General features: G+C 42.8%; 1 protein-coding gene across 2 annotated transcripts in view; it reads right to left on the bottom strand.

The window, feature by feature from the left end:
• Positions 1 to 22,950, bottom strand: part of RSU1 (Ras suppressor protein 1) — a 213,631-nt gene that overhangs the window by 149,037 nt on the left and 41,644 nt on the right. For both annotated transcript variants that reach the window (XM_027559851.1, XM_027559852.1), the window contains 4 exons: positions 12,924 to 13,044; positions 5,161 to 5,279; positions 3,074 to 3,156; positions 2,683 to 2,797 (listed from right to left, as the gene is read on the bottom strand). In XM_027559851.1, the coding sequence (XP_027415652.1) occupies positions 2,683 to 2,797; positions 3,074 to 3,156; positions 5,161 to 5,279; positions 12,924 to 13,044 (438 nt within the window). The remainder of the gene's footprint in view (positions 1 to 2,682; positions 2,798 to 3,073; positions 3,157 to 5,160; positions 5,280 to 12,923; positions 13,045 to 22,950) is intronic.

The following is a 22,950-nucleotide window of genomic DNA, read 5'->3' as shown; positions in this document are numbered from 1 at the left end:
CCAAAAAAAAAAATCACTGTTCAAAACTAATCACCTGTCTTCCTCTTGAGTTTAGACAGGGGTTTACCATTTATTTCCAGCTAAGTGTCTGCCTGCAGTTTGGGAAAACTGCCACTAGGCAGATGCTGAGACCAAGTTTTTCCAGGTATGGCTAGAAAATATAAACTCATTTAAAGACTTTCTCCTCAACCCTAGCCCTGAATAAAAAATATATATTATTTGGTATTGGGGAGCATAACAGAAATGTTAGGCAAATGTGACTATGTGCAGTATTTAAATAGGAAGATCATGTGACATTTTAAAATATACAGGTAGGCAGGTATGTGTGGGTTTAACTAGGAATTTTTCTACCAAATTTTTAGCTGATAGAAATCACTGATTAGTCCAATACCCTATATTGCCTCAGTGCTTAAAAAATGAAATAAAACCTTTTTTTTTTTTTTTATTTCTCCTTGTCACACTAATCAAGGACAGACTTTAGAAGCACTAAGTGAATTTTACCAAATTATACAAGAGTTAGTCTCACAGGTGGAGATTTGGATCAGTACTTTGGGGAGGGAGCAGGTATTTGTATGCTGCAAAAGCTCCCCATGAATCCCTAACACCAATATCTATGGTTGGCAAATACCTGTCCAGAATCTTCCTTTTGGCAAGAAGATTTTTTGCCTTAAAAACCCTGTTAACATCTCTTGATCTTGGAGCCTGCTCCTTAAGCAGGCCCTGGCAACTCAAATTCCAGCAAAGAGGCAGTGCCAAGTTACTCCACAGCCCTTAAAATCAGTACAAATTGGACTTCCCTGGTGGTCCAGTGGTTAAGAATCCGCCTGCCATGCAGGGGACACAGGTTCGATTCCTGGTCTGGGAAGATCGCACGTGCTGAGGAGCAACTAAGCCTGTGTGCCACAGCTACTGAGCTCAAGCCCCAGAGCCCGTGCTCTGCAACAAGACAGGCGACCTCTGTGAGAAGCCCAAGTCCTGCAACTAGAGTAGCCCCCGCTCGCCACAACTAGAGCCAGCAGCAATGCACGCACCAATGAAGACCCAGTACAGCCAAAAATAAAATAAATGAAATCAGTACAAATTCCTCAAGACCTTGAACAGCAAAAAAGAAGCTGCAGAAGATGGGGAAGCTGGGGTGAAACTGTGTATTTGTTCAGTGGAACCAAGGAAATGCTTTTCCTTTAGACTAACACTGCCCAATGGAGCTTTCTGCCCATGGTAACATTCTGTATCTGCATCTTCCCATAAAGGAGTCACATGAACATCTGAAGTGTGGCTCACGGCTTCTCCTGGACAGCACAGTTCTGGACAGAAGCCGGACTCAGCCCGCTTGTAGCCTTCCCAACCAATACCTTGCTATCTGAGGTCTTCGTATCATTACCTCATTCAGTACTTATCTCTCGAGAAGTTACCTTGTTCCCAGCATGTGGGAGGCACTGGGGACAGAGCAGGAACACATATATACCCTGTTTCTCATGGTGCTCACATTCTCATTAATAACAACTGGCCTCATAACTACCACTCATTTGAGATACTTCCTCAAAGAATTGCTGGGTCAAGTGTGTTTTTTAAAGTTGTGTTATTCTGCAGACATAGAGAACATAATTGTGGTTGCCAAGAGAGGCAGGTAGGAGAGGCATGGAGTGGGAGTTTGGGGTTAGCAGATGCAAACTATTATATATAGGATGGATAAACAAGGTCCCACTATATAGCACAGGGGACTATACTCAATACCCTGTGATAAACCATAATGGAAAAGAATATGAAAAAGAATATATATATACATATATGCATGACTGAATCACTTTCTGTACAGGAGAAATTAACACAACATTGTGAATCAATTATATTTCAATAAAATGCAATAAATAAACAAGTAAATAAAATCGTGCTATTTTGGAGCAAAAAAGCAAACAGTCATAGTTTGAGAAACAATACAGTTCAACGTATTGAAGAAATGAGAGGACATCCACAGTCTCCACAAGCAAGACAGGAGAACTCATGAAACTTTTCTAGAAGAGCAACATAACCTCAATAACAGAGGAACCTGTGCGGATGTTATTTCCAAGGAAGGTCGTTAAGGTCACCTAGGGCCATCTGAATGACCAGCAGCCTAGTAAGACACAGGGGCCGCGGCAGGAGGACTGAGGAATTCCCAATGAGAACACATGTTAACCGTTCCCACTGAAGATGGCATCAGGAGACAACCAAATTCATGTTTGGAAATGTAGTAGTTTTAAGCAACTGTCATAAATACTGTAACTATTTGATAAAAAGTTTTCAAGGGATTAAGATAGAAAACTAAATGATCAAAAAAATGAGTGATAGGTTCCTTTCAAAAAAGCCATCATCACCAACGGTAAAGGAGGAGCCCCAGGTAAGACCATTATTCCTCATGCCAGGCTCTTCCCACGGCTCCAGGCAGGCAGCCAGGCCTGGTCATCTGCCATCAGCAGTGTCGAGATGCTCGGAGTTGCAGGTGCTCAACGGAGCCTCAGGGCAGGTCAAACCCAGAGCAGCTCAACTCTGGTCAATGACAAATGCTACTAGGAAGCTTGAGAACTGGGTGCCCGGGTGGAGGGTTCTCGCCGAGAAGAGGAGAGAGGAGTTTGCAGAGCTTCTGCACTGGGATCATTATTAATAATTAAAGCCAGAACTCGGCTCATTCATCAGCCACCTTACCTAGTTCTGGGGGCAGAACGGTCAGGCGGTTCCCTTGAATGTGGAGCTCCTTAAGCTGAGTAAGCTCCCCGATTTCCTTAGGCAGCGAGATCAGGTCGTTATCCCTAAGGCTGAGCTAAATAGAAGAGAAACAAGGGGGTGTCAAAACAATTTTCACATAAAGAGGCGCTCGGCAGAGGCCCTCGTCCTCGCCCTTGCCCTCTCTTCCTCGAAGGCTCAATCCTTCCAATTTATTTACAAGAGTCCGCAGACAGGCAACGAATGGTCTCACAGAGCAGTGGCTTTTATTCCTGCAAAACAAACCATACTCTGGCTCAAATTGCCTTGATTCTACTCCTACAAGGGCTGTAGGAGTGAATTGATTTTCTAAGAATTTAGATAAATTACTTACTATCTGCAACTTTGTGAGTTTCCCGATATCTGGCGGCAGGATCTCAAAATCGTTGTCACTTAGATAGAGTGCACGCAGGGTGGCTGCAAATTAAACAGCAATATATAAACAGGGTGGCATGGAACCCAACCATTTGAGGTCTGATCAATACGTGGGAGTCAGCTTTGATTAATAACCCTGGTGTGGTGAAAAGCCTGTGACATACCTAGGGCTCGCGATAATAACCAGCAGGTCAAACTTAGATTTACTGGCTTATTGTGTAGCTGGTGTGTTCAGGAAAATATCTATATCCAAGAGGACTGATATAATTAACAACTCGTGGGCACTGGCAGCTGCTGGCACAGAGTTTCAATTCACTTTCAGAAAAGATAGCTATTTTTCTTCAATTACTTCTGATTCACCTGTATGGCTCAATTTGCATCCAGAGTGAAACCAAGAAAGCCACTGTGTCATTTATATCAATGCTCAGGGCAAAAGAGCTTGGTTGTATAAAGAGAACTAGGTCAAAAAATAAAGAACCAAAAGGCTTTCTCGTGATGGAGGTCAGAATCATAGTTCATTGTTTTCATCATCAGACTAATATTACTTGTTCCCATAGCCTTAACCACAAAAATAAATGAAGATGAAGGAGTTAAAATAGTGCAGTGGAATTTAAAAACAGAGAAAACCCTAATTTAGGCAGAAATCTGTTTACAATATTATACAAGGATATCAGTCCCTAAACCACTGAAGGGTAAAACCCTAAGGCATCATTTCATCCTTAACCAAAAGGAAGGAGTATAATTAGATGTAGTTTTATTTGTTTACATGTATTCAACTACATTCTAATGTCTTAAAATTCAACAGAATTGTATGTTAATAGACGTAAGAAAAGCAGTTTCTCCCATGGTCCAAGAAAACATGCTAAAGTTGGTTTCATGGGCCTGACAAAGTCTGGAATAAAGAATACATGCTGTGCTTAGTCTCTCAGTTGTGTTTGACTCTTTGTGACCCCACAGACTGTAGCCCACCAGGCTCCTTTGTCCATGGGGATTCTCTAGGCAAGAAAACTGGAGTGGGTTGCCATGTCCTCCTCCAGGGGATCTTCCCAACCCAGGGATCGAACCCAGGTCTCCCGAATTGCAGGTGATTCTTTACCGTCTGAGCCACCAGGGAAGCCCAGGAATACTGGAGTGGGTAGCCTATCCCTTCTCTGGGGGATCTTCCAGACCCAGGAATCGGACTGGGGTCTCCTGCATTGCAGGCAGATTCTTTACCAGCTGAGTTACCAGGGAAGCCCTGATAAAGTATATATGGAAGGTTAAAAAAAAAAAAAAAGAAACTTTATAGAGACTAACTCAGAAAAATCAGAATCTCTGGAGGCCAGCTATGTCACTATTTGGAAAAACAGAACATTCACCTAAAGACAACAACTCTCTCCTAAATATTTTATGAGTTCTCAGAAAATCACTTTTTCCTATTTTTCACAAGCATCTGCAGCAAGAAATGTGTTTACATATAAGAGGATAAAGTGTGTTCATCTATGACTGGTGATTTCTTAGTGTCTGATGACATGCTGTAGACGAAACAGATTATATCAATAAGAATACTTTTTAAAAGTCTTATAACAAGAATCTTGGCTAGAAATGTTTAAAATTCTGCTAGTGGTTTATTAATGTATATTTTTATAAGTAACTCATTGGAATATCTTTGGGCAAAAAGCCTTCAAATCATTAATAGCAACACATGAGAAAGTCACATACTATACATATACATATATATATATATATATAATTTTTTTTTGCATGTTCTTTAAAAAGACAGTCAAGCTCTCTAGCTAAATGTGAGATGATCTCATTTAGGCAAAAATTTCTATCATAAAGTTAATATGACATTACCAAGTCCACTTGAGTGCAATGGTGTTAGATCATAATTTATCAAATATACATACTGCTGAGCTATGAGGGAACATTCAAAGGAATGTGAAGTAAAAAAAATATATATATGTCCAATAATTTCTCTTGGAGTTTGGGACCTGGCAAATAAATTTCCCTTTTAGAATGCAGAGGACCATTTTAAGGAGATTTATAGGATTAAAAGTTTCTTACTCAGATAGAAGAAGTTTCCAGGAAGAGAATTTTCATTTAAGTTGTTATAAGTCAAATCAAGGACCTCCAGAGCCGGAAGCGATCCAAATCCTCGAGGCAGAGTGTTTAGTCTATTCATGCTGTTGTTGGGGGTAAAAATATAAAATGTCACACACAAAACATGTATGTATATGGACTACTCAGATCACCTCTGTGTGCCGAGTCTCAGAGTCACCTGTGAGGGGCTCAAAGCTGAAAACCCAACCGTAATCCCATTCACTTTATGTTATTTTTACCAGCCTAGTAATTCTAGCCAGGTGATTTCCAAGTCCATGAAACATTTGAAAATGCCTTAGCTGTCACTTTCTCCAATGGTGGTGCTCCGACACTGTTTTACACAGAAAATAAACACATCACAAAATATCTTTCCTTCTAGAGAAAAACTTCTTTATAAGTGTAGCAATGATAAGACCTCAGAAGATACATGTGAAGTCTCATAGTTTTCAGACTTCTGCTTTATTTGATTTTGCTTATTCCTCCCAATGGGAGACAAAAAAAAAATCACTTTATTTTGTTTTGTTTTGCAACTATTGATAGTAGTTCAGTACCATCTCCAATTAGAATCAAGTTTGCCAGGGACCGGGGATGGGGAGGGAGGAGGGGAATGGGGAGTTTTTAATGGGTATAGAGTTTTAGTATGGCAAGATGAGAAACTTCTAGAGATAGGCTGCAAAACAATGGGAATACATGTAATGCTTCTGAATCACAGAAACATAAATACGGTATACTTATGTTATCCGTACTTTACATCACAATTGAAAAATTTTTAATATATATATAAAAAGCGAAAGTGTTAGTTGTTCAGTCACGTCTGACTGTTTGTGACTCCATGGCTGAGGCTCCTCTGTCTCTGGGATTCTCTAAGCAAGAATTCTGGAGTGGGTTGCCATTCCCTTCTCCAGGGGATCTTCCCGACCCGGAGATGGAACCTGGGTCTCTCGCATCACAGGTGGATTCTTTACCATCTGAGCTACCAGGGAAGCAAGCCCTTAAACACATACACATACACACCTCCAATGAAAGCTAAGGAAAGCTAAGAAAAATATTTTTCTATTATGTTCCACTTGTAAGACTCTTATTTTTTTTAATGTTATTCTCTTTGAATACACTTAAAATATGATTTCAAAAAAATTTTTAATAATATAGACTGACAAATACTGAAAGTGTGGGGGGGTGCTGTGATGCCAAACATAATTCTAGACCCCAATCCTTCTCACATGACACACAATCCTATTCAAACCCACCAAACAGGCTTCACAGGAAACAGCTGAGAGCAGAGAGAAACTAGAAAAGAAGCGATGCCCACCTCTTGATGGGTGTGAAATCTTAGGTTAACTTTACAGTTAGCAAGTTAACCTCCAGCACAATTTGTTGAACTGCTGCTGCTGCTGTGCTGTGCTCAGTTGTGCCCAACTCTTTGCAATCCCATGGACTGCCCAGCAGGCTCCTCTGTCTATGGGATTTTACAGAGATTACTGGAGTGGGTTGCCATTTCCTTCTCCAGGGGATCTTCCCAACCCAGGGACTGAATCTGCATCTCTTACATCTCCTGCATTGGCAGGTGGGTTTTTGTTTTCGTTTTTTTCCCCTACTGTGCCACCTGGGAAGCCCTAATAACTGATACTTTCTGTGAATTCACAATTTGTGAAGCACATCTTTGTCAAGTGTTTCACGGGGTCTCCAAAACTGAAATGCAGGCGGAACAGTACTTATAATGATCTCTGGAACATGGCAATGGAGTGTCAGGTTAACACAGGTTCAGCACCAAGGACCTCTGACTCTCCTGATGAGAATGACAGGTATGTAAGAGCCCCCGGCACTCCTGGAGGCCAAGGCACCCCTGATTCCTGGACCCCCACGTGAGGATGCTGAGTAAACTGAAGGAAAGAAATCAGAGACAGTGAGAAAGGCACGGAAGTACACAGCAAGTGCTTCCTTCCTTAAATCTTTCTCTGAGTTACCCATTTTTGAAAATGACCAAAAAAGTTTTTCTTTCCAAACCCAGAAGTACACTTTTGAAACATAAGATGCAAGAAATCCACTTTCAGACTTTCTTAGTGGGAAGAAGCGTCTCACCAAAAAGACAGATCTTGTCCACTCTCCAGCCTAGAGCAAGCCCGAGCCTATCCACCTGTGCATGTCAAGAATCTACTAAACTGAAGCTTCTTTTTATTCCCTGAGCAAGAAACCAATTCCACTCCCCTCTCCTCCAAGGTGTCAGGGACTCAGCAGAGGCCCCTGCAGTCGGCAGCGGGGACAGCACTGGGCCTGCTAATCCACAGGGCAGAAAGAAAGCCCTAACAATGCATCAGGAAGGTCTCAAAGCAGGGTCGACTCAGCTACCACTGGACCTGTACCTCTGGACACCGCACACAAAGGGTGACTCCCTGGCTCCCTGGCACTGACGGGTGGCATGTGCTGCCTTCCCCTGCAGGGGTCATCTACATCTCCATCTACACATGGGAGCTGCCTCTTTTCAGGGCGTCCTCCGAGAGCTCCAGCACTCAAGGATGCCCAGAGAGGACAGAACAGAGCTAGGGTGGAGGTCTAGCTCCAGCGCTCGCTGACCAGGTGGCCTTGGGTAACTCAGCTTCTCTGAGACCCGATTTCCTCAACTGTAAGATGAATGCTGTAACTGATCCTGAACCTGAAACTCCAACACTGTGGCCACCAGATGCAAAGAGCTGACTCACTGGAAAAGACCCTGATCCTGGGAAAAACTGAAGGCAGGAGGAGAAGGGGACGACAGAGGATAAGATGGTTGGATGGCATCACTGACTCGATGGACATGAGTTTGAGTAAACTCTGGGAGTTGGTGATGAACAGGGTGGCCTGGTTGCCGCAGTCCATGTGCTCGCAAACAGTTGGACACGAGTTTTGAGCGACTGAACTGAAGATGAGGCTAGCGATACCTTCCCAGAAGGACCACTAGAAAGTGGAGAGAGAAGACATGGGAAGCCCCTAAAACAATTTCTGGCTCCCAGGTAGGTTCTCAAGAAATGATGGCTGTAACTACAACTGCTTTTCATGAAGCTGGAAAGAGAATCTGAGTCAGCCTCAAAGAGACGAGCTTGCCTAAGGAGACCGTTGTGGAGTCTGAACCATCAAGGATGGCTTCCCCATCTGCTTACTCTCCAACCAATTCAGGTGTTAGAAGATAAAGCTCCTGATGACTCAACCATGCCCAATGGTTTAAGTTCTGTTTGCAGGTGAACGTTTTTCAAATGCATATGGAAATGGGAAGATGCCCGCATATGATGGAGAACTTGACAAAACCAGAGTCAAAGGATGTCTGGCACTTTTCCCCTTTTTCCTCTTCAAAAGCTAAAGGAAGGCCCATTTGAACACTTCTCTTTTGGAACACTGATCTCCAGAGGTCCTCTGGGGTGATTCCTGATTCAATAAAACCTTCTTGCCTGAAAGGCAGATTTTTTCCTCACCTCCACAGTGACCTGCTCACACACTTAGCAAAACAAAACAAATACCAAAACCATGAACACTCAACACTGTGCTCAGTGAAAACTTCTAAATCTTCGTAAGATAAGCTCCTTCATCTAACTAGGTCAAAAGGTCAAAAGTTATTCCAGGGACTTCCCTGGTGGTCCAGTGGTTAAGACTCCATGCTTCCAAAAGAAGGGGGCTGGGGCTCGATTTCTGGTCAGGAAACTAAGATCCCACATGCCAAGAAACATAGCAAAAAACAAGATATCCCAGAATAGTTGGCATGATGCTCTTGGCCATGAGGTTATACCCAAAATAATTACCACCTTGTAACCTATGTGACTTTACACTTTTTTAATAAAATAAAAATAACTCTGCATAATGAATGACACAATGGAAGAATGAAGAGCATCATCCTTCTGTTTATTCAGATGGCCTACAATCCTCTCTGGTTTGGGGATCATCAGAATAAATAGAAAATTGGATATAAAACTTCAAAATCAACATCTGGCTGAACATGAAGCTTGGATTACATGTGGCCTAACTGCTCTGCTGCACTTTTTTTTTTTTAAATTGTCTGTTTATTCTGAGTCCTCCTCCATGCCTTGCCTTAAACAGGGCTGCACAGATAAAATTCTTCATGCCATTTGAGGAAAAAAGTACCATTTACAGAAACCTATCTTAATCCCTCTCCCAGAGAACTAGGAATTGGGTTCAAACTCTGACAACCCCATCCATACAGCTAGGTAATTAAATCCAGAGAGTGTTATACAATCAATAAATCAGCAAGAGCCAAAAATGCAAACAGCTTCAAAGTCGACAAAGAGGCAATTCAAAAGTGTTCGATTAAAAAGGAAAGTTTACAACTCTGTCCTGAAGCACCTTGAACTCAACCGAACAAAACCTAGGCCCCTTCCGTCCTCCCCAAAGCTGCTTCTATACATCTATTTCAGCTCCATCGTCCCATCCGTACCGCCTCATGAATTTTACCACTTGTATCTGCTTTTCATATAAAATCCCTCCCCACCTTCACTGTTCCTACCCTGGTTCACCAGAAACGCTAACTTGGTGGGTTTCATCCAACTTCTCCTCCACGTGATCTTTCATACCAGTATCATCTTACCCGCCACTTCCCGGTGACAACTCCCCAGTGGTCAGCAGGTTAAGACCAGAGCTCCTTTATCTGACACAAGGCCCTCCATTAGCACTCAACTCCCTGCCACAATGGACATTTACTTATTTCCAGGCTGTTTCCCCAACTGTGATATAGGATCCCTGAGGGCCGGATGGCCAGCACCTGAACAGAGAGCTCCAGAAACACTCATCGAATGCACAGATGAGTGCTTCTCTGCCTGGCCTCATCTCCTGCCTCACCTCCTCCCGCCTTACACTTTACACTCAGGACACCACGAGACTTGCAACGCCTGGAACAGGCGGTGCTCTGAGCTTTTTATCTTTTCTCAGTTTATTGTAATTGGAGGATAACTGCCTTACAATGTTGTGCTGGTTTCTGCCATACATCAACACAAACCAGTCATAACTATATATATGTCCCCTCCCTCTTGAGCCTCCGTCCACCCCAAGTCCCATCCCACCCCTCTGGATCATCACAGGGCGTGGGGCTGAGCTCCCTGTGTTATACAGCAGCTTCCCACTAGCTACCTGTCTCACATGTGGTGGTGTTTATCTGTCAAAGCTACTTTCTCGATTCGTCTGCCCTCTCCTTCCCCTGTTGGGTCCACAAGTCCATTTCTATGCTGGTGTCTCTATTCTTCCTCTGAAAATAGGTTCATCAGTACCATTTTGCTAAATTCCACATATATGTTAATACGTATTTTTCTCTGACTTATAACAAACAGGCTCTACGTTCATCCACCTCAGCACAACTGATTCACATTTGTTCCTTTTTATGGCTGAGTAATATTCCACTGTATGTACATACTGAGCTTTTAAATAAGTCCTTTTCACAATCAGAGATGTCGTCCATCTACCTGTCAGTCCTCTCAGTATCGGAGTCTCAGCTCTACTGCTACAGCTTGTAGGAATCCTTCCACCAATCTCACCTATATGCTAACACGCTCCTGGGCCCTTTCCCCACTGTTACCTGACCACCTCCTGCTGGTCAGCGATCCAGCTGCACACTTCCCTGCTCGCTGACAGCTGCTCTGCCCCCATCCTTAAGGCTGCAACATTCATCACTGATCTTCAAACGAGCAAGGCTCTCATGTAGAAAAGGCACTTACATAGTCCCAAGATAAATGAATCTATAAATAAAACAATGATGATGATGAATGTGCCAGGTACTATTCCTAGCACCATTTTTTAGGTGAAAGAATGTTTATTCAGACAGACATACACTCCACAGACAAGAGTGTGGCCATCCCTCTCAGAAGTCAAGAGGCACCAGGGTATGGGGTTACCAGTTTTTATTGGCGTGGGTAATTTCATACACCAGTGAATGGGAGGATTATCCCAACTATTTTGGGTAAGGGGCATGATTTCCAGAAATTGGGCCACCACCCACTTTTTGACCTTTTATGGTCCACCTAGGAACTACCATGGCAACTATGGGTGTGTCATTTATACAGTATGTTAAAATGAGCACTTACTGAGGCTTGAGGTCTAATGAAAGTCAACTTGTCCACCATCTCGGACCTAGGTGGTTCTCTTGTACTTTATATATATCAACTCCCTCAGTAAACGATGAAGAATTTAATAGTAAGAAGACCAGTCCAGGTTTGATGCACAATACTGGATGCTTGGGGCTGGTGCACTGGGACAACCCAGAGGGATGGTATGGGGAGGGAGGAGGGTTCAGGATGGGGAACACATGTATACCTGTGGTGGATTCAGTTTGATATTTGGCAAAACTAATACAATTATGTAAAGTTTAAAAATAAAATAAAATTAATTAAAAAAAAAAAAGAATACATGTCTAGTATTGGGTTGGCAAAAAAGTTCATTTGGGCCAACCCATTACATATGTCTTGTTTTAGCTTCCTTCTTAAATGCAAATGAAATATTAGGACTTAATCTTTCAAAACAGAGATATAAACAGAGGAGCCTTTCTTTTCTGGTTTGCCAGATGAGTACAGTCTCCGTATATGTCAGAGAAAGCTGTCTCATATCAGGTGACTTTCCCCTTCTTCTAAACCCTACTTCCTCTCAGACATTATGAGAAAAGAATGCTCACAGTTCTTACAAAGACTGTCTCTCAACCGGAGTGAATAGCAAATGAAGAGCGTCTAACCAGACTCCCAGTGGAAAAACATGAACTAAAAATCAATCCATGAATGATTTTTGTTTTTCACAATTGCTTCCTAGTAAATTGACAAATACCTGGCCAGCTCCTATAGCCACTCCATGCAAATCACTAACTGAATCAGTGTTTATGACTAAAATTTAATGATATATTACTTTACATGGAGGATGAGGCTTGGAGCAGACAGTATCCTTTAAGAGCTCAACAATGAAGCTGGAATTCAGAAGTCCAAGTTTTGGGGGGCGCGTATAGTATCTGATGGACAGTGGGATTCTCTGTCTGCTCAGCCACTAACCTGAGGACCAATCAGGAGCAAGCCACTTAACCTCTTGAAAAAGGCTTGGCTTCCTTCCACACAATGAAATCCGTAATGCCTGCCCTTCCCCAGTCCCAATTGTTAAGAGGGTCAAACACTGGTATGAGGACTCTAAAAACTGTAAAGCAACAAAAGAACACAAGGTATTACTATTAATTCACTGCACCTGGTTCTGTAACCTCAGCTGAATCAAAACTCCTCTCTTCACCTTTGTATAAAGACAGATACAGGATTGATAACTTCTCAAATATAAAAAGGAAAAATTGTTAAGAATCAATGTAGTGTTAGAAAACATATCCTTCCCTCCATAGAAGGAAGGTGCTTTAGACACTATTTCTACTCAATATGGAGAAAAAAAAAAGCAACCATATTACAACTGGCCTGTACAGTTCAAGCTAGCTATGCAAATAGGTTCCTTCTTAGGCAACATAACGGAAATAAAATTTTATTGGAAACAAAATACAGTAAAAATAAACTCCCTTATTACACCAACAATTAGCTTCTCAATTAGCACACAGCTTTGCGCTAATATAGGCCATTGAAAGGATGTATTAAAACAATAAAACTTTTTTAAAAACCTAAAACATGGGGAAAAAATTAGAGATCTGCTGCTCCTGAAAATGGCAAACCCCTCCCTCGCTCCCACCGGCATCCCGGCTTCCAGCTCCTCCTCCTCTTGTTCCCCTCTCCCTCCAGGAGACTCACCCCAGGTTCAGGTGTTTGAGTTTCTGCAGACTGCTGATCTGCGTGGGCAGCTCCTCAATCTGGTTATTAAAAAAGTTAAGTACTTCCAGATTCTTCAGTTCTGCTATGTTTGGTGGCACAGCTGTGGAAACAGAAACGCTGAGTGTGAATGCAGGAACCTCGCCCCTGGCAGCGAATGCCAGCGACACATTCTGCTTTCCTTTCAAATGAGAGAAAGATGAAACTCCAGCGCAATCACCTTATTCACATATATATCTCTCTTACATAATTTCTGTAGGGAGTTTCTTAGGTAGTAGCTCACCACCGGCTTCACATGGAAATGTTTCCTCAAAGGGCAGAAGAGAAAATCTGTGCCATGAACAGTCTCTAAGCAAACATTACAGAACATTCTATACTTCTTTCTTTTTTTAAAAATTTTTCCCACCAGTTTTATTGAGATATAATCAACATACAGCTCTATGTAAGTTTCAGGTGTAAACCCTAAGTATTTGACTTACATCATGATTATCACAATAAGGTTAGTGAACATCTATCATCTCATAAAAATACAAAAGAAATGTTTTTCCTTGTGATAAGAACTCTTAGGATTTACTCTCCTAGATGTAAAATTGTATTTTTTAAAATCATGTAACATCTACTGAGTCCAGTTGTTTTCTTCCTTCTACTTCCCTCACATCTCCAAAAGAAAGTCAGCAAACTCCAAAATCCCTTCCCGAGTTGTGTATCATCAAGCTGTTTAAATAATCTGCTATCTGAAGAGCTGTTCTCTTAACACTTGACTAAATCACGATGATGTTTAAATTCAATCTTCAGTGATAAAACAATCAACCTACCAAGTTTCTGATTTTTGCCTTTGCATCTCAATCCACACACACACACATACACCCTTGTATCAGATTAGCAACTGATCACCACATTGTTATTATTCGGGCATATGAAAAACCAGTTCAGTAGCAAGAAGGGAACGCGAGTGTGCATATCAAAGGTTAAAGAAAGCGACTGGAGAGCTGAAAGCACTCCCCTTCCCTACAGTATATACTTGCAAATACAAATTTAAAAGCCAAAGGCATCTTTATCTCAAAAATACTAAGTCTCACTTCAATATATTGCACTTCATGTATCCCATCTGCTGATTCAGTCTCTCACAAACGTCACTGGCCACCATTCATGGTTCGTGTAAGCTCTTAATACCAAAACATTCAGGTAACTGAAACTATGGACAAGGGTCTTGGGTACCACAGAAGGAACTGTTAGGTCTTACGTTAGTACATTTTCTTCCCATCTCAACATCCTCCTCCAGGGGTGCCCCAGAAAACTGGAGAAACCTGGGGACAACGTTGCTGAAAGCCAAGGCCCAGGTGTGTGTAACATTCCAGACACCTCAGGTTTTTTGTTTGTTTGATTTCCTAATTTATTTGTCTGCATTAGGTCTTAGTTGCAACATGCAGGATCTTTAGTTGTAGCTTGTGGGATCTAGTCCCTCCCCCAGGGATCAAACCTGGGAAACCTGCATTGGGACTGTGGAGTCTTAGCTACTGGACTGCCAGGGAAGTTCCCAGAAACCTGAGATATATAAGAAGACAGCCATACCAAGAACCCCAGTGGATAACTCCCAGGGGAACAGAAGGAAGGTGGCAGGCACAGCGCTCATTACAGCTGAGTCATCATTTTCAGCTTTATAAAATGTCTCAGGTATCGATGACTTGATTACTTTTAGACGCTTGGTACAAGTTCAGAGACACACGTTTGCTAGAGGAAGGGATTGTGGAGACGAGGAATTAGTCTGAACGAAGACAGGGGAAGAGGCAGTGGTCCAGATGGAAAATGAGCAAGGCGTGGATGAGCTGACTGAAGAGGCTGGTTGTGGGGATGGAGATAAAAAGGTAGGCTTGAAGGGGATCACTGAGGCAACTAGGAATTCCTCCAGCACCTCACTCCCCAGTACCAAGAGGAATGCAGACAAGCCCGACCTGTAGGATCTGGCTACAAAAGCACATGTTTAGGTGTGCCCTCCATAACATACTTTTTCAGGAATGGATCGTATTCACTTTGCATAAATGACCACAAGGAAATTCATCAGACTGTGCCTGCTGGATTTAGAGGTGTTCATGGGTTCTCTCTACCTGGACCCCTGGAGTATGTCAAGAGCGAATCGACAGAGGACTACAGCCCTGCTCAGACCTCACTCTCTCCCTGTTCACCCTCCAGCTACCACTAAGCTTCTCTCCCCACATTCATCTGATTAGCTTGAAGAGCAATAAAGAAAGTTAGGGCAACCAGGAGAAAATGATGATCTCAATTTAACCACAAACCAAGAATAATGCAGCCAGAATTACTGCCGCTTTCCCGAAGTTACTTTGCCAATGCAATTAAATGCTGGTCTGAAGGTATCGCCTTTTTTGACAGGATGAGAGATTATTTCACTCTCCTTGCTAAATCAGTCCAATTTAAAACCACACGTTATGCTAAATGTGATTTAGGGCTTTGTTCTGTGGACACAAACAATAACCCCACATTCAATTTACCCAGCCTTTCCCAGATTTTTGGTGTGCATGTGAATCGTTTACTAAAGACTCCATTCAAACAAGAAGAGGAAAAAAATTTTTACAGCTAATATTCTTCCTAGACTACAGAATCCTCCCCCTCACCACCCCCACCGTAGTTAAAAGCAAAGGAAATTAACCTTCAGACCTGTCTGGATGGGATGACATTCATGCTTTCAACCAGCATCTAGAGAATGCTTATTTTGTGCACAGAAGCATAAACTTATAGCACTGAACATTTCAATACTTTTGGGATAAAGTAAGAGAGGCAGACTACTTAAAGAAAGTAAGTCACGGGACCTCTCTGGTGGTCCAATGGTTAAGAATCTGCCTTGCAATGCAGGGGATGCAGGTTTGATCCCTGGACAGGGAACTAAGATCTCACATGCCATCCACGTGCTGCAACTAGAGAGTCCATGAGCTGCAACCAAAAAAGATCTCACATGATGCAACAAAGATCCTAGGCAGATAGATAAATACTTTAAAAAAAAGAGAGAAAAAAAATTTTTTAATTTAAAAAATTAAAAAGTTACAAAAAGGTGGGTTATCAGAGTCAATCACCAGAGACAGGTCTGGTGGCTGGAAAGCAAACTGATCCCAACAAAACTGTCCATTAAAAAAAAAAAAACAAAAAAAAACAGTTAACAATATGAGTAACAGTTGTGCAGTGGCTAAATCATATACATAGATCCATGAACAATTTGTGAAAATCTATTATGAAAAGGGAGCAGCAACGTGTCACAGGTCAGAATATTCTTTTGGAATTTTCAGAACAGCTACATGACACACCAGCAAGAAGCAGCATTTTAAAATATAAGTAAGCAGTGAGCATCAATACATTTCTTATTATGCATCTGAGATGTCCCTTCTTCATCCATCTGTCCAGTTTCCGAGCCCTCTCCACCCCCACCAGTGGTACACACCGAGTCAACAGACAAGGAGCCGAGTCCACAGAAGAAACTGAGAGGCTGTGATGCGAGAACCCAGGAGGCCTGGCTCACTCGTCTTGGGCTAGTTCTGCACTTTCCTGACCAGCTCTGAACTCACTGTGTGTCCTTAACTCACAACCTCTCTGAGCCTCTACTCCCTTCAGTTTAAATTAGGAAGGCTGGATTATGACCATTTTTCCATTCCCTTCCACCCAGCTTTAGTATTCTGTGATTCTGAGAAGAAGTGATTGCAAAAATCAATGATATGGATTTAAATAATGCAAGAAATGGGGCCCTCAATTAGGAAGCTCAGTCATGTAGAACTTTGCCTGTGACAGAGAATTTAGTATCGTTTGCTGTCTAACTAATATCGTTGGCTGCCTCAATTCTGAGGCTTCAGTTGCTAGAGAAACTCACAGGGGTGCCCAGGCTCCTGCATGCCACGATTAGCTCTGGTTGCAGGAACAGAGAATGCTGGGGGTGCTCTCGGCCCAGAGCTTCTGCTGTGTTTTGGAAAAGGAGACAAAGATGGGGTCATGTCATCCCAGGAACTCTGCCCAGAGACTGATCTCGGAGCATCTTCTGGCATTTCTAATTATTCAAGCTAACAAGCTCAGGAAGACCCTCTTTTCCTTTGAATCCTCTTCAATCTATGAACTAAAAATTGTTCCAGAGGTTTTTAAGCCACCAGCCTCTGGATGGTTCTAAGACTAGAAACCAAAAGTGCCTAGGGACACTCAAGAGGGGAGCAAGACAAAAAGGGTCTCGCCTGATTTCCATGAACATCTCTTTACAAAGCTCCCTAGGGCAGGAAGCACTGGACGGACAGCTCCAACTCTAAGAACCCCTGGCCAGCTTCAGTTCTGAATGACAGCCTGACTCCTAACAGGACATGTATCTGTCCACGTAAGTTACACATACAACAGGCATAGCCACCAGCACTGCACAGATGATGAAACATGTTCACAAAACCAGGGTTACACTCAGGAACATGCTTTCCCCACTAGCTAACAACAGCTTACCCTCTCTCCAACATCAGACCCTAAATCAACTACTGTTGTAGCAACTGGAACTTCACTCTAAGAGCAATTTTCTTCCAGGATAAAATTAACCATTGCACAATCAATAACTTATTTTCTTGAAGGCTTTCAGGAGTTTATTCACACAATAATAAATGGCAGGAGATGCTGTGGGGCTGGGAGGGTGAGTATGCAGTCACTAGCTACCCGTGGCTCCTTAAGTCTAGAGAGGGAATGTAAGATGGTGCAACCTCTACAGAAAAATGTGGCAGTTCCTCAAGAAATTACAAATAGAACTACCATATGACCCAGCAGTTCCACTTCTAGGCATTTAATTGAAGGAAACAAAGTCATTACCCTCAAGGTCACAGCAGCATTATTCACAACAGCCAAGATATGGAAACAGCTTAGGTGTCTGTTGACAGATGAATAAAGAAAATGTGATACATACACACTCACTGTCTCTCTCTCTCACACACACACAAATACAATTTGGCCATAAAAAAAGAAGGAAATCCTGTCATTTGCAACAACATAGATGGACCTCGAGGGAATCATGCTAAGTGAAGAGAGTCACACAGAGACAAATACTGTATGATCTCATTTATAGTGAAATCTATTAATATTAAAAAAAAAAAAACCACACACCAAACATAACAACACAACACACCAAAAAAACGTATTGAAAAAGAGATCAGCTATGTTGCCACCAGAGGTCTGGAGGTGGTGGGGTGGGAAGTGAGGGAACGGGATGAGGGTATCACAGAGGAGCCTGGTGGGCTACCGTCCACGGGGCCGCAAAGAGTAGAAAGACTGAAGCAACTTAGCACGCATGCACACTAAAAAAGACAGAAAAATAGTAAGTAATAAATTTAAGTTGCGATTAGCTGACATGAAATACAATTAGTAATTCAGTTGCCTGGTCACAGTAGCCACATTTAGAGACCTTGACAGTCACTTGCAGCTGCCATGCTGGACAGCAAGAACATAGAATATTCCAATCTCTGCACCAAGGTCTATGCTAAAGCATTTGGCCTCCGATACCTAATTTGAAAAAAGAAAGAAAGAAATGAATTTATTTACAAAACAGAAACACAGATATCGAAAGCAAGCTTATGATCACCAAAGAGGAAAGGGGAGATAAATCAGGAACTTGGGATGAGAACACATACATACACACGACTACATATAAGACAGGCAACCGACAAGGACCCACTGTACAGCGCAGGGAACCTTACTCAAGATTATGTAATGACCTCTATGAGAAAGGAATCTCAAACAACGCACATATGTACACGTGTAACTGAATCACTTTGCTGTACACCCGAAACTAACACATTGTAAATCAACTACAATAAAATTTGAAAACAAAGAAACAAATCAGTGAGCCTCAAAGCCTCAAGTATATCAGAATTCCAGGAGGGCTTGTTAAAATACAGATTTGGGGGCATACCCTAGAGTTTCTGATTCAGTACTTTGGGGTGGGGCCCAGGAATCTGCCTTTCCAGCAAGTTCCCAAAAGTCAGTGATGCTGCTGGTCTGGGGGCCCTTATTTTGGTTCAGAAAACATTCTTTTTTTAAGTTTTTTTTTTTCTTAATGTGGACCATTTCATGAATTTGTTACAACATTGCTTCTGTTTTATGTCTTCTTTTTTTCTTTTTTGGCCATGAGGCATGTGGGATCTTAGTTCCCTGACCAGGAGTTGAATCTGCACACCCAGCACTGGAAGGTAAAGTCTTAACCACTGGACCACCAGGGAAGTCCCCCAGAAAACTTGTAAGTCAGTGGTGATGTGAAAATCACGAGTCCAATACATATGTCCTTGGCTGCACCCAATCATGTGGAACAAGATCATAACAATCAATCTGATCCAAATTAGGACTTCTCTGCCAGCCCAGTGGGCTACTGACATTAGGGGCAGATGAAATGGGAAAAGTGAAAGTGTTAGTTGCTCAGTCGTGTCCAACTCTTTGCAATCCCACGAACTGTAGCCCAGCAGGCTCCTCTTTCCATGGGATTCACCAGGCAAGAATACTGGAGTGGGTAGCCACTTCCTTCTCCAGGGGATTTTCCCAACCCAGGGATAGAACCTGGGTCTCCTGCAGGGCAGGCGAATTCTTTACCACCTGAGCCACCAGGGAAGCCCAAAACGAAAGGCATTTTCGATGGAGAAAGCACAGAAACTGGGGGTTGCATCCGCTTCTCCACTTAGATCACTCCCGGGAAATCAGCCCTGGGGAGGATGACGACAACCAGGGAAAAGAGCACCAAACCCCCTTGTCCACAGAACCTTGTTGCGTGGCAGCAACTTCATGGTGCCCCAGGGTGGTCATGTGACAAGGTGTCACTGTCCTTCTGGCCTGAAGGTCACTGTAGGGTACCGGGCGGCAGTGATGGCAGAGCAGCCCAGCTGGGGCACAGCTGATCCGGGGGCTTTTCAAGCAAGAGCATTTTGTAGCCCCTGAGCCAAAGAAACAAAACTGCGAAGGGTGACAGGCTCTGGGTGCAGCAGGCACCGCGCAAAACATAAGGACGGGCGCTCGCCTGTGCGCAGCCCACGGAAGGGCCGGGGAGGTGGGGTCACACATTGGTCTTTAGAACCATCTGGTTGGCGCTGAAAACAGGGTCCCCTTCAGCTACAAAAGGGGCGGAAGAGACCAGGCATCAGCGGCTGCCGGGAGCCGGAAACGGCTGGACCACACGGAGTTTCTCTCGTCAGCATGGACGGGAAGTCTACCCACCAAACTCCCCCTTCTGGCTCTTCCTGCAGCATCATCCATACTGCTTTCGGCTTTGGTGATTCCTGCAAAGCAGAAGCACAAGGGCCAGGGCTTGAAAACCAGGGGTCCCTGCCCCACATGCCTCCCTGAAGCCCCAACATAGGGGCTGAGCCATTGCCACCTTTATGGGGAACCACTGATGGGCTGCCAGCTACCCCAAGTGCAAGAAGAGGGAGCCTCAGAGCGAGGACTCAATGGGAGCCAACAGTGAGGCCGAGACCAGGACACGACCCAGAGGCGGGCACACACCCTGCGATGCGAGGGGTGAAACACTACTGTCTTAGGCCCATTTCCAGGGACACCCCTGACCAGACAAAGCCCAAAGATCCCACAGGGAATAAGGTAAAGCAAAATAAATCAAATAGCACTGCTTCCCCAAACCTGACACGTTTATACTAAAAATGGGAGATTTCCGTCTGTTGTAATAACAAATAGAAATGCCCGGGGTAATTTTTTAGACGCTTCTGCTGCTGTATAAAATTCAAAATGGATTAAAGATCTAAACGTAAGACCAGAAACTGTAAAACTCCTAGAGGAGAACACAGGCAAAACACTCTCTGACATACATCACAGCAGGATCCTCTATGACCCACCTCCCAGAATATTGGAAATAAAAGCAAAAATAAACAAATGGGACCTAATTAAACTTAAAAGCTTCTGCACAACAAAGGAAACTATAAGCAAGGTGAAAAGACAGCCTTCAGAATGGGAGAAAATAATAGCAAATGAAGCAACTGACAAACAACTAATCTCAAAAATATACAAGCAACTCCTACAGCTCAACTCCAGAAAAATAAATGACCCAATCAAAAAATGGGCCAAAGAACTAAATAGACATTTCTCCAAAGAAGACATACAGATGGCTAACAAACACATGAAAAGATGCTCAACATCACTCATTATCAGAGAAATGCAAATCAAGACCACAATGAGGTACCATTTCACACCAGTCAGAACAGCTGCGATCCAAAAGTCTACAAGCAATAAATGCTGGAGAGGGTGTGGAGAAAAGGGAACCCTCTTACACTGTTGGTGGGAATGCAAACTAGTACAGCCACTATGGAGAACGGTGTGGAGATGCCTTAAAAAACTGGAAATAGCTGCCTTATGACCCAGCAATCCCACTGCTGGGCATACACAACGAGGAAACCAGAATTAAAAGAGACACGTGTACCCCAATGTTCATTGCAGCACTGTTTATAATAGCCAGGACATGGAAGCAACCTAGATGTCCATCAGCAGATGAATGGATAAGAAAGCTGTGGTACACAACAGAGTATTACTCAGCCATTAAAAAGAATACATTTGAATCAGTTCTAATGAGGTGGATGAAACTGGAGCCTATTATACAGAGTGAAGTAAGCCAGAAAGAAAAACACCAATACAGTATACTAACGCATATCTATGGAATTTAGAAAGATGGTAACAATAACCCTGTATGCTGCTGCTGCTAAGTCACCTCAGTCGTGTCCGACTCTGTGGGACCCCATAGACGGCAGCCCACCAGGCTGCCCCGTCCCTGGGATTCTCCAGGCAAGAACACTGGAGTGGGTTGCCATTTCCTTCTCCAGTGCCTGAAAGTGAAAAGTGAAAGTGAAGTCGCTCAGTCGTGTCCGACTCTTAGCGGCCCCATGGACTGTAGCCTACCAGGCTCCTCGAGACAGCAAAAGAGACACAGATGTATAGAACAGTCTTTTGGACTCTGTGGGGGGGGGGATGATTTGGGAGAATGGCATTGAAACATGTATAATATCATATATGAAACGAATCGCCAGTCCAAGTTCAATTCAGGATACAGGATGCTTGGGAATGGTGCACTGGGACGACCCAGAGGGATGGTACGGGGAGGGAGGAGGGAGGGGGATTCGGGTTGGGGAACACGTGTACACCCGTGGCAGATTCATGTTGATGTATGGCAAAACCAATACAATATTGTAAAGTAATTAACCTCCAATTAAAATAAATAAATTTATATTTAAAAAATAAATAAAATTTCTTTATTAGAGAAGATTAAGGGACGGTAGAGGATTTTCAAATGAAGCCAGGTATGCTGATTTTTTTTTAAATATGATTTTTTACAAGTTTTATTTATGTTTAAAAAGTTTTTGGCAGGTGGGGTCTTAGTTCTCAGGGATTGGACCTGTGACCCTACAGTGGAAGGCAGAGTCTGAACCACTGGACCATCAAGGAAGTCTCTGCTGATTCTTAAGTTACACTCCTGCAATGAAGTTATCAGAAAAAATGACCAAAAATATCCAAATACATGAAAATGAGTGAGATTATTTGTTATTCAGTCACTGGGGGGAGAAAGACCATTTGAGAAGAAATCATGAAAGCAAACACTGCTTTGTCCCAATATTTGACGAGTATAATACTGAACAACCACCATCCCTCTTCACCCTGGTGGGAAGATGCCCAAGTAACAGAAGCCATATGAAATACCAAACTATAAGAAATATGAATCAGTGCATTCTTGGTCAGAGTGAAAGGAAAGTCCTTTTAATCCTTAGCTACAACAGCTAGAAGGCATTAGTCTATTCATGGCGCAGAGGTGATGTCCAGACTAATTATATAGATGTCAATTCTATCAGCAAATGAGGAATCTTTGTTCTGAAAGCCATTCTAATGATCACATGTAAAGAAGAATTTCCTCACTCTGGCAAATAATTATGCTCTTCAGAATTTTATATTGAGGGGGGAAATAAAAAGGTCATTTGTACCTATAGTGATTAATGACTTTTGTTTTCTGGTCAAA

The sequence above is a fragment of the Bos indicus x Bos taurus genome, chromosome 13, assembly GCF_003369695.1.
Source record: "Bos indicus x Bos taurus breed Angus x Brahman F1 hybrid chromosome 13, Bos_hybrid_MaternalHap_v2.0, whole genome shotgun sequence".
In the NCBI taxonomy this organism is placed as follows: Eukaryota; Metazoa; Chordata; class Mammalia; order Artiodactyla; family Bovidae; genus Bos; species Bos indicus x Bos taurus.
The sequence above is the reverse complement of the archived record's forward strand: the minus strand, read 5'-3'. Positions and strand labels throughout refer to the sequence as shown.